This window comes from Chrysochloris asiatica, unplaced genomic scaffold (assembly GCF_000296735.1).
Source record: "Chrysochloris asiatica unplaced genomic scaffold, ChrAsi1.0 scaffold00038, whole genome shotgun sequence".
NCBI classification, from domain to species: Eukaryota; Metazoa; Chordata; class Mammalia; order Afrosoricida; family Chrysochloridae; genus Chrysochloris; species Chrysochloris asiatica.
Genome location: NW_006408556.1, coordinates 18,154,894 through 18,170,127, shown reverse-complemented (window position 1 = coordinate 18,170,127; position 15,234 = coordinate 18,154,894). Strand labels below are relative to the sequence as shown.

At 43.7% G+C, this 15,234-nt stretch overlaps 1 protein-coding gene across 2 annotated transcripts in view; it reads left to right on the top strand.

Annotated features, from left to right (window-relative positions):
- CLIC5 (chloride intracellular channel 5) overlaps nt 1-15,234 on the top strand; it is a 209,545-nt gene that overhangs the window by 188,777 nt on the left and 5,534 nt on the right. For both annotated transcript variants that reach the window (XM_006860526.1, XM_006860527.1), the window contains exon 5: nt 9,165-9,349. In XM_006860526.1, the coding sequence (XP_006860588.1) occupies nt 9,165-9,349 (185 nt within the window). The remainder of the gene's footprint in view (nt 1-9,164; nt 9,350-15,234) is intronic.

Below are 15,234 nucleotides of genomic sequence, written 5' to 3'. Positions count from 1 at the left end.
ATATATATATATATATGTAATATGAAAGGCATGCTGAGTTGTCCCAAATACTTCACCATATTGGTGTTTTGAGTACAAGCAATTACCAGAGGCTCTTCTTGCCCTAAAAAAATATGTGCTTTTGTAATTTTTTGTTTGCCTGTTTGTTTTGATATGAATACAACAGTCCTGAACATAAGCTTAATGTGAGGTTGAATTGTGAGGCTGTACTGTGGGCTCTTCTTCCAAAAAAAAAAAAAAAAAGGTCCTGTGTTGCCTGAGAACATACAATGGGGTTTCTAAAATTTTGAGGAAAATGGAATCAAAAGATAATGGAAATTGTCCACGAACATTTTGAAGCTTCCTCATAGCAGAGAGTGAGTGCCCTGCTCACCTGGAATTCCCTTCATCAAAAGTGAGTGGACACATGTCAGAGTCCCATGTCCCAGTCCACCATGCCTCAAGACTTTCATCCTGTCTTTGAAATAAAGAATTATTTACTGATCTTTTACTGGAAAGAATCATAGGAGTTGGTCGTCTAATTCCCCCTCCTCTCCCACCCCAGGCCGATATTGCCCCTAGAACAAGCAATGCCCCTGCAGGCATGGATTGCTGACTCTTCTCTATCAAGCTGACATCACCACAGTCGGCACCAGCAGGGCCTCTATTGAAGTGACCATTTCATTTAGCTTTCTCATAAACCCCTGTTTGTCTTTCCACTTTCCTATTTTCACTGGAGCCTAGAACAGAAACTGAGGGATTGCTTCCCAGGTGTGACAGACCCTGGGTCTCCCACAGCCAGGGCCAGTTTGACAACATCCTTCTCTCTGGTCATGAGGCCAATTGCAATGTTCCTGAGTTGATGAATGCTCCAAAAGATCAGATCAAGACAATTTGACACACCCACATAGTCTGGGGATAACAATGCCAAAGCAGAAGAGATGATTTCAGGTGACTTTAGATCATTAGCATGTTGAGAATTTCAAAAAAGAGCTCTCTAGGATTCTCCTTGGAACTATAAAGTTCTAAGATACTCAGATAAGTTTCACTTCAGACACTGAACTGCCTTGAACCGATCACTTGCTCTCTCCTTTCTTTCAACCTCTCCTTCCCTCCCATTATATATAATAAAACTCATATTATTGTAGTTTATGAGAAGCTACAATAATAATTAATGATCCACTGCCATTGAGTCGATTCCAACTCATAATTAAAATAATACTATAGGACAGAGTAGAACAGCCCCATAGGTTCCCAAGACTGTAAATCACTGTAGGAGCAGACTGCCTTATCTTTCTCTCATGAAGAGGCTGGTAGACTCAAACCACCACTCTTGTAGTTAGAAGCCCAATGCTTAACTCAGTATGCCACCAGGCTACCTTTTTTATTAAGTATCACTATGTAGTTTGAACAGAACATGGGGACACTGAATGGTTTAAAATTAAGAAAGGTGTGCGACAAGGTTGTATTCTTTCACCATACTTATTCAACCTGCATGATGAGCAAATAATCTGAGAATCTGGGTTATATGAAGAAAAATGTGTCGTCAGGATTGGAGGAAGACTCATTAACAACCTGCGATATGCAGATGATACAACCTTGCTTGCTGAAAGTGAAGAGGACTTAAAACATTTACTGATGAAGATCAAAGAACACAGCCTTCAATATGGATTTCATCTCAATGAAAAGAAAATAAAAATCCTCACCACTGAACCAATAAACAGCATTCTTATCAACAGAGAAAAGATTGAAGCTGTCAAGGACTTCATTCTTCTTGGATCAACTATCGACAGTCAAGAAATCAGACAATGTATTGCACTGGGCAAATCTGCTGCACAAGCCCTTTTTAAAGTGTTGAAGAGCAAAGGTGTCAGCTTGAGGACTAAGGTGTGTCTGACCCAAGCCATGGTATTTTCAATAACCTCATATACATGTGCGAAAGCTGGACAGTGAATAGGGAAGAACGGAGATTAATTGATGCTTTTGAGTTATGGTGTTGGAGGGTATTGTTGAAAGTGCCATGGGCTGCCAAAGAACCAATAGATCTGTTTTGGAAGAAGTAAAGTCAGAGTGCTCCTTGGAGTACAAGATGGCCAAACTTCGTCTCTCATACTTCAGACATATTGTCAGGAGTGACAAGTCGCTGGAGAAGGATATCATGTTTGGCAAGGTGGAGGGTCAGAGAAAAAGAGGAAGACACCCAACGAGATGGATTGACCAAGTGGCATCATTGATGAACTCAAGTGTGTCAACAGTAGTGAGGTTGGCCCAGGATCGGGCAGTGTTTCGTTTTGCTGTGCATACAGTAGCGCTGCAAGTCAGTGCCGACTCAATGACACCTAACAACAACGACAACATGTACCAGACACTGTTGATGGTGTTATTAGATGTCAACAAGGTATGGGAATCTTTGTATTGTCTCTCTAAGCATTCTTCGCTGTGGTCTTCCCCAAACCACAGTTGTACTTTTTTGTTTAGTTCTATCAACCTTATCTCCAATGAGAAGATGAAAAGTAAAAACTTCCTTCAGGCCCCCAGGTATTTCGTATTTCTGTCTTAACAGGCAAAACTCAAATGGATTTCTGTTTTGTCATGTAGACAACATTATAGCATTTGTCCCAAGTACCTGTGGAACTGGCATTTGTTGCTAAGAAATTATTTGAAGGGTGGGTCCTGGTAGATTCTCTATTCAGAGAGATAATTCCTTCTAGGGCCAACAATGGTCACTGAAATTAGCAAGAATCCAGCTAACATCATTCTAAACAACTAATAATAATAAACAAGAAGCAAAGTTGGCTCTAATTCATGGCGGCCTCATGTGTGTTAGAGTAGAACTGAGCACTACTCAAATGCGTCTGCTTGGTGAGCAATTTTTCACAGGTAGATCGTCACCGTCTTCTGAGAAGGCTCTAGGTCAACTCACACATCCAACCTTTGGGTTAACATATAAGAGCATTAACCATTTATACCACACAAGGACTCCACGCCATTAATGTTGTTGTTGTTAAGTCCCATCAAGTCCTTTCTGACTCACAGCAACCCTCTATAGGGTTTCTGAGAAGCGACTGGTGGGTTTGAACTACCAACGCTGTGGTTAGAAGTCCAGGGCTTATCCAACAGTGTCACACTAGGACTCCCATTAATAGTAGTACCCAAAATTGTTTTTAAATTAGTTGGAAAGTAGGGCATGAGGAGTTGATCTCCTGAGAACCAAGCCTTTCTTACCTTGCAAGATATGTGAGAAAGTTGTGCAGAAGGAAAGGGAAGGGAAGGGGAAATGGAAGGCTGGGTCAATAGCCAAGAGGCATGGGAGCAATCCCTGGCAGTCTGTGGCTACCTTGTAAAATTAAAGAAGTATTGGAATCCAACAGCCTGTTTTTAAATCTTAGTCTGTTCCTACTTTGTTAATAGGGCTAGTGTTCTGAGAGAACAACAACAACATATTTTTCCTCTTTTGCCTTTCTGAGTAAGATGTGCCTCAGGAGAGATTAAGATTTCTATAGAAAAAAATCCTAGAAGATGAAAGAAATGAAATATCCAACTTCTGATGTTCAAAAGAGAATTTTTAACAAGATAGTAGTCTCAGAAGCTAAGCTTGTCTTAAGCTGTTCTGAATTCATTTCATTCACCTTTTTAACCAAGAAGCCTCAATGTTTAGCCTAGAGTTCTCCAGGAGAAAGTCCTCCCTGGGCTGCCATGCCAGGCGGAGTGTTGATTGTTAGTCAGTGGAGAATTGGCCAGAAGAAAACCAAAATGAAAGACCATCCCTTAGGGCTCAGGGGGTCTGGGGATGAAGGAGAAAAGAGGCAGAACAGTTGGGTAAGTGTTCTAGAAAGCCCTACACAGAGCTTTTCCAGGTTACCCCTCCAGGACTTTCAGTCTCTCAAACAGCCCACAACCACCTGCCAGTCCAGGATCAACAGCCCCCTGGATGCTCTGGAAGGGGCAGTGTAACCGAGAAGAGCTACAGGACCTGTGCTACTTCCTCAAAGCCTTTTATCCCACAGATCCTAGGCCTCCATCTCCCCAAGAGCATGAGACCACCAGAGCCCCCTCCCCTCATATACCAGGGACTGGGAGACTCTCTGAGCCAGTGAGCATTTTTACGCAAAAGAGATAGAGAATTCTTCTAAGCGATCATTTAGATTATTGCAGTAGACTAGTTTATAATCCAGAACAGACTAATTAAAGTTGCTGTTGTATTCCCTCAGAGGTTAGAAGCTCCTATGGAAGACCATAGTGGTTAGAAACAAAACAAGACACATTTTCATGGTATATCCCAGGGGCTTTTGAATGGTCCAAGGGCCAGCTCTGTGTGTGTGTGTGCATGTGTGTGTTTGCATACGCGTGTGCCTTGGTTAAGACTGAGACTCAATTTCTTTACCTGTGAAATGAAGATAAGTCATAATGCCCATCTCACAAGTTTCATTATACATGGAATGAAGGGTGGCATAAACATCCAGCCCATTTTAGAAATTATTGTTGTTTTTGTGCTGTTGAGTCGGTTCCGACCAATAGCAACCCTGTCTAGGGTTCCCAAGGAGCGGCTGGTGAGCTTGAACTGCTAATCTTGCAGTTCAAAGTGACATTGCAGTCCAGCGCATTAACCCCACAGCACCACACCAGGTCTCCCTCCATTGGGTGAGTGTATTTCCTTGGTGGTACTGAGGAATGAACAAGGCAATGAAAGGAACACAGGGGGGCCAAGAATACTTGGCCAACTCAGTAGCCACAAACCACACATCCAGGATGCAGACATTGGTCAGAGGTAGACTTGTAGTCCTTTTCTCTCTAAAACTTCGTATGCCAGAGAAAAACCATGCATGAGAAACTCAAGAGTTCAGCAACCCACAGTGCTAACTTAGTCCTTTCAAAGACCCCTTTGACCCTGCTCCATTCCAAGTAGAGGTTGGGCCTTGGGCAAGTGCACAGCCATTTGTTCCTTAGTATCCCTGCAAGTGGGAGTCCTGGTGTGGCGCTTTGGGTTAATGTGCTGGACCATGAGGTCGGCTTGAACTGCAAAGTCAGTGGTTCAAGCTCATCAGCCACTCTTCAGAAACCCTATACAGGGTTGCCATGGGTCAGAACCAACTTGATGGCACATAACAACAACAACGACAATCCCTGCAAGCAATATTCAGGCATGCGAGCAAGCCAGAGCCAAGCTGTGCTTGCAAGAGCTTGTTGGAGGCTAAGTTGAAGTCTTGGCTCCTGGGTCCCCATTCAGACTCCATACCCAGCCGGGTAAGAGTATATTATTTTCTTAGCTCAAATTGCCGTTTCCAAGTCATTATTTCTCTACGATGAGAAAACAATATTGGGTCTTATGTAATATCAACCTCAATGAATCTGGAAGTGATCAAGGAATGGGTGGATTTTTCCCCCTCTTTTAAAAAGAGAAAAATAAATTTGAGATTGTTTGCATATGGCTGAGAATATTTATGAACTACTCCCCTTGTTTCCTCATCACATATTTTACCCAGTGCATTTGTGTGTGGTACAGAATAAATCTTCACGGGGAGGGAGGGAGGAAGGGGCGGGTGGAAGCAGTTAAAGGCCTGGGTAGCCATCAAATCCCTGGGATGTGAGCCATTCTGGAGTGCCCCTGCCCCAGGCTCCCTTGCTGTGGCCTGAAGGTGACCGGGTCTTACTCTTCAGAGTAAGTCTTTTGGAGGGAGGCTTTCTGATGCCAAGACTGAAGGAATCTGGGGAGTTTTGTTTGGATATTTTCATCATCTTTTAGTCACTTTGGTTTCTTTCACATCTTCCCTCACTCTTACCAGAGCAGAAACTGCAGCAGGAACTGTTTCATGACCTAGGTGTCCTTAGCTGAAAGAGATAATTAAATTTTGTGGATGCCAGATTGAGCCAAGGCCAAAGGAATGAGTTGGCAGGTAGAAGGGAAACAAACTGGCAGAGAATACACTGGTATTGGTATCTGTGATCTGGTAATGTGGCAGTGCTTGGGTACACCGGCATGTAGCCCTGGTTTCCTTCTGGCTGTGCCTCTAACAGAACTTACCACCAAGCAGTATCCCAAGGGAGCATAGGGATAGGGCTGTGGCTATACATTAAAGAATTAAGACAAGACAAGCTCCAGTGTTCATTTTCCCTCTAGGGTCCTCAGCATTGGTACTTATTACACTTTCTCATTTTGTTTCTCCCCCTTGGGATTTTTAGGAATCGACTGACTGAGTATGGGGTGAGGGATGGCGAATGGGAAGAGCACTCTGTTCAGTAACAATACCTGCATAATTGTGGTCCCAGTATGGGACAGACTTTGTATTAGGCATGTTCCCTACATGATTTATATCACTCCTCACAGTGAAGGCCTTATGAGGGGTAACCAGTCTAGTTGCCATGAAGTTGATTCCAAGTCATGACCTATTTGTGTCAGAGTAGAATTGTGTTCCATAGGGTTCTCAATGACTGATTTTTTACAAGTAGATTACCAGGCCTTTCTTCCAAGGTTCCTCTTAGTAAATTTGAACCTCCAACCTTTTGGTTAGCAGCCAAACACCATAATCATTTGTATCACCTTGGGATTCCTTGTTAGTTAGATATTGTTATCCCCATTGTTGTGATGAGAAAACTAAATGAAGCTCAGTTAAGTTGAGGAACTTAACTATTAAGTGTCAGAATCAGGGATCTATTCAAGATTTGGGGGCTCTGAAGTCAATACAACCAGTACAAACAAGGAATAAAGCCATCATATAGAGTGCCTTGGAAGGGCACTCGTCCAGCCTGGGACCTTGAAGCTTAAGCCTCATCAGTGACAAAGTAAGTCCATCCTGGCCAGGGTCAAGATTCAAGCACAAAGGCCCTTTCCCTTCAAAGCATCCATCCACACTGCCTTCCCATGACCACACCCACTCACCAGTCTCATCTCCTCTTCTCTATGCCCTGATTATCACCAGCTCCAACGTTCACATTAGTGATCAAAAAGTCACAAGGTGTAGTGATGAAATTTACATAGCAAGGACATCCTCAGAACATGCTGACTTGGTATGTAGCATCGTACATTACAGTTAGGATCTACAGCAACAACCATACCCATTACTAAATGCGATCCTTTCATCTCAAGGGATCCTAGAGAGACAGCTGAACTTTACAACTTTACTCAGAATTCTCCACCCAAGGAGCTTTTCAGTTGCAATCCAATCATCATGACATTTCAGGATCATCCCACAGCAGGTGGGTGACTGGGACACAGATCTATGCAAGAGCCTGCTCAGGCCTCCAAGGACATTTAGAATTAGAACTTACAATGCCATTTCCTAACATAGATCTCTTATCCTTGGATAATGTTAGCTGGCCAAATTTGAACACGCACCATATTTGAATTTTCCGTTCTCCATAATAGCAATCAAACCATAACCTCCGTAACTGAAAAGGGGCAGGGGACTCCAGGAAGCAAATAAACTCAAATCACAAGTGCTTCAGGGTATGGAACATTGTAAGTATTGTTTAGTACCCAAGCTCTTCCATTGCCCTTGAATAGGCTTGCTATCCATCGTAGTCTAGACAATTACTAAGGGGAATACAGCATTGTTTCCCAGTCCTACTCACTCTATTCTCTCAAACTGGAAACGCAAAGCAGATGAAGCACAAGTTCAGTGCTACACCAGGGAGACGAAAGGATTGAGAAACGCTGTCCAATCTCCAACCAGTTTTCAAACATCCCAGTAATTGATTTATCTTGGGCTGGTGCCATTTTATTGTCTCAAAACAAAAACCCTTCTATGGAAAGAAGGTTATGTGAGGAATGGCTAACAGAAGGCATATTTGGGAAAATCTGAACAGGCGTTCCGCTTTCTCAGCTCTTCCTGCAGAAGGCACCATCCCCCCTTGTATCTGCTGGAATCCGCATCCGGCCTGACTTGCATTATTCCAGTGTCGCACTCTATCCCAGATCCTAGAAAACCAGCCCTTGGGAATGGGGCTAATGACACAGGTGCGAATGGTCCAGCCAGCTGTCTCCTCCATGGCTGGCCCCTGAGCTCAGGTGGAAAGTTTCTTGCTTAATGTTCGCAGACTGGAATGAACTGTGAGATCCTGAGCATGATGACTTTGACCACCAATGATGTCTCGAAGTTATTCTCTTGTGGATTTTGTTCTGTTCTGTATCTATTGATCAGTAAATATTGGGGCAAGATGGTAAAAGTCTTCTGCTCTGTTACTCGAGGTGTTCATTCTTTGGGCTATATCTAAAGCAGGTTTGACTGCAATTGTGACTGCCTATCCCTGAGGGTCAGCAGTCCTCTACCTAATGTACCCTAGTGACCCTGTAGGATAAGCACTGGACTGCTAACCACAATGTCAGCCCTTCCTGCACACCAGCCTCTCCATGAGAGAAAGGTAAGACTGACTCTGTCTAGACTGACAGCCTTGGAAACTGTCTGGACACTACAGCTCAGAATGGATGCCAGGGCAGTTGGGTTTGGGCTGACTTAATTTGCTGACCCTTGTATTTCAAACTACTCTTGCCCATATTAAGCCCAAGCCCACCACCCACCTCCCAGTGGTTCTCTGGGCCATTCACAACAAGAACACTCTGTCCCTAGGCCATGTCCTCCATGAACTGTGCCTGTCCTTCTCCCCTTCTCAGACTGGGTTAGTCAAACATTGCCAGAGCTCTCCCAAAGTCTGGAGCACAGCTTTGTTGTAGGGCCCCTGTGTACAGCGTCGGAACCAATTCAAGAGCACTTAACAACATGCAGTTATTTATTTGTCTAATAAATGTCATAAATCTGTTACTTATTTAATAAATACATGTGAGAAAAAATATGAGAATAGATTATTCCTTTCTACAAAATTAGTGTGTGGATTTATAGTGGAATGCTGGCAGAATACTGATAAAGCAAAGCAAAAAGATATAAATTGGCCATTCGTATGGCACCTACTGGATATAAGCCAATTAATTATTTGGTATACAGTCTTACAGGTTTTCTTCCTATATTATTATTTTTAAAACTAGATAATACTTACTGTTCTGATAGAGTTTTCTTTCTTAGGCTATTAAATCCAGTTGTACTGCAGTATGCTAATGTCTGCCAGGTATTGTATAACGTGGGGTTGGCAATATGACAAGGATTCAGGATGAGCTAACTACTCTAAAGACGATGTGACCAAATCCAGTGGCAAGAAAGGTGGCTAAAGACACATCTTTTGCTCTTCCATGCCAGCCCTTGAGAGAGGCCTGACCAAGGCACTGAAGAAACTGGATGACTACCTGAACACCCCTTTACCAGAGGAGATCGATGCCAACGCCTACGGGGATGATGACAAAGGTTCCCGCCGGAAGTTCCTGGATGGGGATGAGCTGACACTGGCTGACTGTAATCTGTTGCCCAAGCTCCATGTGGTCAAGGTAAGAGAGCTTTACAGACAGGTGCTTGGAAGATCTGACACCATCCGTAGATCACCTCAGAGGATGGTCCAAGACCGCATGGTGGTCTAGGGCCCAGGCTTTGAAGTCTGATGGCCAGGGACCCAGGTTCAACCTCCATGGCTTGCTGACTGTGTAATCTCAGGTTCTAATCTGCAAAACAGACATATATTACCGTCTTCTAGGGTTGGAGCCACTATAAGTCAGAGCTGACTCAATGCATTAAGAGGAAGTAAAAACACTATGAGCATGCTTGTCTGGTATATTGTAGGGGTTCAATGGTGTGGTATTGTAGGATAAACGGTGGACTGCTAACCACAAGGTTGATGGTTCAAACCCACCAGCTACTTCTTGGAAACCCCATTCAAGGTCACTATGAGTCAGAACTGACTCGATGGCACTTAACAACAAATTATTATTTAAAAGTCCCTACCAGTGTTGTTTGGTGCTGCTGAGTCAGTTCCAACTCACAGTGACCTTATGTACAAAAGAACGAACCACTGCTTGGTCCTGTGCCAACCTCACAATGGCTACTTTGTCTTATAAGGTCGCTATTAGAATTGATTTGATGGCAACAGGTTTAGGTATATTCAGATTGCCACTTGCCTTTCACCTAGATTTTCATTGGTTACACTCCTACCGTTTTTCAGTTTCTTCAGGTACAGAGCTGCCTTCTTCTTCTCTCCAGCAGCTCCCTAGGGAAGGCATGCTTCATCTTTGTCCAGCAGGTGACGAGATGAAGGCTGCAAGAGGTGATGCCCATCACACTCACTGAGCATCTCTTACATGCAATGCAATCCTTTCCTAGACAGTGAGTCGAAAGGTAATTCAAGGTCATCTAATGTAATTCTCACCCACACTGAACACTTTCTGCCAAGTCAGTGCCAGGTTAGTGCCAGGCTCCTCTGCCACTGTGATTGCACACTCCCACACAGTGAAGGGGCCTTGTCCTACTGGACAGCTCTCATAATTCCAATAGCTTTCCCTAGATCGAGCCCAAATGTGCCTCCCTGCTACCTACCTGTTCTGTAGGGTACGGAGAACAGGGATGCTCTTTTTCCTCTCATCTGAGACAGCAGTCACATCCCCTCACGTTCTCTAAACTAACGCTTCTCACATCATTTTCTGATTCTCTACCAGTTTTGCAAGGTGCCCTGATGGTGCAGTGGGTTATGTGTTGGGCTGTGGTTCAAACCCACCAGCCGCTCTGAGGGAGAAAGGTGAGGCAGGCTCTCTCCTCCTGTAAAGATTTAGTCTCAGAAACCCTTAAAGAGCAGTCCTAGGCTGTCCTATAAGGTCACTATGTTGTTGTTGTTGTTATGTGCCATGGAGTCAGTTCCGACTCATAGCAACCCTACAAAGGGTTTCTGATGCTGTAAATCTTTATGGGAGCAGAACGCCTCATCTTTCTCCCACGGAACCGCTGGTAGTTTCAAACTGCCGACCTGCGGCTCGCAGCCCGATTCGTAACCACTACGCTACCAGAGGTCACTATGAGACATAATCAACTCAGTGGCTGTGGGTTTAGTTTGGTCTTTACCAGCCTGGAAAAAAATGCAGTGAAATCATAAGTCTACTGCTATTTTCTCACAAGTTTTTGTTCCTGGGTGCTCCTCATGTGCTCAGTTACCAACCAAAAGATTAAAAGTAAGAGTTCACCCAGAAATGGTTCAGAAGAAAAACCTAGTGGTTTACTTCTGAAAAACCAGGCATTGCAAGCCCTACAGGACATAATTCTACTCTCACATGCATGGATTTGTATAAATCAGAGTCAATTTGACACCACCTGGTTACTGGTTACTTTTACACTGTCTGCACTGTGAAAGTTCTATGAGGGTCTGGTCTTCCCCAGGCATGATGGTGGCTGCTGGTGGCCCTATAGTAAATATGCATTGATGGGTCATTTGATCATAGAGCATGTGCCTTGGTGATACCCAGTTCCCTGCCTATTGCTTATTACCTCCAAACCTACCCTTCTATTCGCTTCTCTGTGACTCTGGGGCTGGGACTGTGTAAACCACATCTCTGCTTTACCAAATACTCCTTGTTTGGCTCTGCAAGGAGTGGGCACCAGAGAGCCTGGAAGGCTGGAGGAAGGTGGTATTTTTCTATCAATTTTCAGTGGAAGTTCTAGGCTAGAAATGTACATTTTTCTTACATCAGAGCCGCACACAAGTTTGAGTTGAAACAACTTAGCTATACTGGCACTGATGCCCCCATGGGCCCCAGTCAGAGCTGGAAACTGGGAAGGAGCATGCATGCCTGCGTTGATGGACTGGACTGATACAGTCTATTAAAATGAAGCCACTTGGGTTAGGGGCCAAATCAATGATCACTGGTAGGCCCAGGCACACTTTTCTCTTTGACCTCATCATTAATATATGTTTTCTTTCTCTCTAAGTCTCCTTGATTTGTCTTTCTATAAGGAACACTTGACACCAAGCTTCCAGTTAAAGTCTACTGCATCACAATGTTATGAAGGAAAAATGCCATTCTAGGAGTCCGGAGACCCACAGTTCAGTCCTATATCTGTCACCAACTAGCAGCAGCATCTAGGGAAAGTCACCTCATCTTTTTGGAATCCATTTGTCTCATATCTAAAAAGCAGGGATGTGGATTACATTCCTTCCTGCCTCCCTTTTGTTTCCTCTTTTTTTTTCTTTCATTTCCTCTTAGTACTTACCATCTTCCTACTGAGGTACTGTTCATTAAAGAAGGTAGACAAATGGGTCTCCCAGGTCCCATGTCTCATCCTCTGATTCCTTCAGTTCCTTTCAACCCAAATCGACTACGTCAAGTCCCCCTCCTTGGATGAAGTTCAGTGAGTGATTCACTCAGAAGAACTGGGGATCAGAGTCAGGATGGCCTGCGAGGGAACAAAGACTGGGTTTTGCCTCATGTCTCCTTGGATTTCTGCTGATCCAGCTTATCAGATCCCAGAGACCTGGCAAACCTCTGAAGTTCAGAAAGAGCCAAGGGGGAGCCGAGTCAGGCCTCCAGTTCAGCTTCAGACGCCAAAACTTAATCTGGGCTGTGGGAGCTAACTGTTTTCATATGAAAGAGCAAATTCAGAACATGAACATATACGTTCCTGAGAACGTCAGGGCTTTGTGTGGGCATCCTCTCTCTCTCTCTCTCCCACTCAACTCACTTTTAGTCCATATGCATCCATGGAAGCAGAGTTATTCTGGCCCAGGTGCTCTCTGGGAGTCTGGTTTAAACATTCATTGTCTGACTCCCTTCTAGTTCTCATCTCCCCAAATAGAACCACAGTGTGAAGAAACAGTGGTCAAGACCCAGGGTGACAGTTCTAGGAGGGAGGGCTGTCTGTAGGCCATTAGTAGCCAGAATTTGGGACCCTTACTTGGCAGAGTGGCCATGCCCACTCCGGCAACACAGAGGAAACAAATACAAACCCAAATATATTTCATAAGTTGGATTTATGCTCCTTTAAGTTGTTGTTGTTAAATGTCAAGTCAAGTGGCTCCAACCCATAGCAACTCTGTATAGGATTTCCAAGGAGGAACTGGTGAGCTTGAATCACTGACCTTATGGTTCAAACTGACTTTGCAGTCCAGAGCATTAGCCCACAGTGCCATCCCAGGTTAAAGCCATTAGTTTATCCTTTAAAACCCTAAAAATAAAAATTCAGTATGGAAAGATTTGAGGCTACTCTATCTAATCAGTCTGTAATTGTGAAAAACCTTTTTGGAGGGATACCTTGACCTCACTGTAGGCCTTTTTCAGCCACACTGGCAAAATCGGGCAACATCCCTTGGTCAGGGCAAAACTCTGGAATGGATTTGCTCCTCAGCCAAGATAGTCTTTCTCAATGGCTTTTGAGCCAATGCATGGGGCCCTCTTCTTGGCAGTGAGTAGAAGGAAGCTAAGCAGAACCCGTGATAGGTGTTGGCCTCCACATTCGCTCATTGACCTTTACATATTAGCCACACTTGAGCTGGGCAGAAAATTGTGTGGTAGCTTCTTTGGTGGACACACCAAACCAGTTATTTTAGCTAAGATAATTTAATATAAAAATTATTAAGTAAGTACTGAAGAACCAGGAAGGCAAAATATACTAGGGAAGTTACAATTTCAAGAAGGAGCAACCACCCTTAGGGCTGGGAGAACAAAGGGAAGACACTGGAATTAAGTAAATGTAGAAACTTTGATAGAGGAGCCATGGTAGATCACTGGCTATGCATTAGCTGGGAACCAAAAGGCTGCCAGTTCAAACTCACCAGGTATTCCTTGAGGAAAATTTGTGGCAGTCCGCATCTGTAAAGATTTGTTGTTGTTGTTGTGTGCCGTCGAGTCGGTTCTGACTCATAGCGACTCTGCATAGGGTTTCCAAGACTGTAAATCTTTACGGGAGCAGAAAGCCGCATCTTTCTTCTGCAGGACAGCTGGTAGTTTCGAACTGCTGACCTTGAGGTTCGCAGCCCAATTCGTAACCACTACGCTACCAGAGCGCCTTCTGTAAAGATTAGAGCCTTGGAAACCTTATGGGAAGTTCTACTCTGTCTTATAAAGGTCACCTCTTAGGGGAGATATTGTCAGCTGGTGTTGAGGTCTGAGTGTCATGAAAGACCCAAGTGGCTGGGACCCAGACCTCTGAAGAGGAGGCATTTCTTGGGTAGTGACTTCTTAGAATGGGTGTGACAGAGCTGGTTCTCTGAGTGTTGGCAAAATAGCAAAGTGGATTCAGCTGATACTATTGGAGACTGACAGGAACAGGAAGCCCCTCTCCCTTCTTTCTGGAGCCCCCTTTTGGTAGAGCTTAACAGCTGTAGGATCAGCACTGAACTGTGTGTGAACCATAAGGTCGTTAGTTCAAACCCACCAGCTGCTCCTTGGAGACCCTGTACAGTATTTCTATGAGTCAGAACTGACTAGACGGCACTTAACAGCATCAGGGAATAGCTGGCAAAGCAGAGATGTGGTTTGTATAGTCCCAGCCACAGAATCACCAAGATTGAAGGGTTTGGAGATAAGCAATAATAGCTTAGTAATGGTCATGGGAGGACTGTTGGTATGGCACTGTAGGATAAGCACTGGATTTCGAACCACAAGGTTGACAGTTCAAGTCCACCAGATGCTCCTCAGAAACTGTTCACAGGGTTGCTATGAGTTGAAACTGACTCAACAGCACTTAACAACAACAACAACAATGAGCATGGGAGGTATTCTGGGTAGGATCAATTCCTTTATCATATATATAAGGTTGAGTGGCAAAATTGAAAGAACCGCCCATGAGAAGAGAGGGACTTAATAAATATTAGTGATTACTCAATGAAAATTGGTTGAATTAATTAATGTCATATGTAACATTGGCTAAGTCACTTAATCGCTCATCACTTCAGTTTGCCAATTGTTAAGGATCTTCAGTCTTCAGAAATACGTGACTTTATTATAAATGACACAGAGTGCACTTTATTAGCTATCAGATCAACTGAGGATGAAAAAGATGAACTACATCTGCTTATTGAATCCCTACTTATTAACCTCCCTAGGCCTTACGTTTATCAATGATAAAATGGGAAAAGACAGACTCTTCTTTATGAGAGATTTAAATAGCTTACCAAGTGTTCAAAGTAGCTCCTGGAACAGAGCAAACATTAAGCAAAGTTTTGCTATTATCATTACTATTCTCAATATCATTATTGATATTATCAGAGGGTAAGTTGAAGGCCATCTAGAGTCAGAAAACCAAAAAGGAAGAACATACTCAGCATTTCTCAAGTTGGGGAAACTGAAGAAAAAATTCAAGCTTTGACTTCTGTTATTGAAGGATTCTCTGGGCAAATTATTGAATGATGCAGAAAGCATCAAAAGAAGATGGAAGGAATACACAGAGTCACTGTACA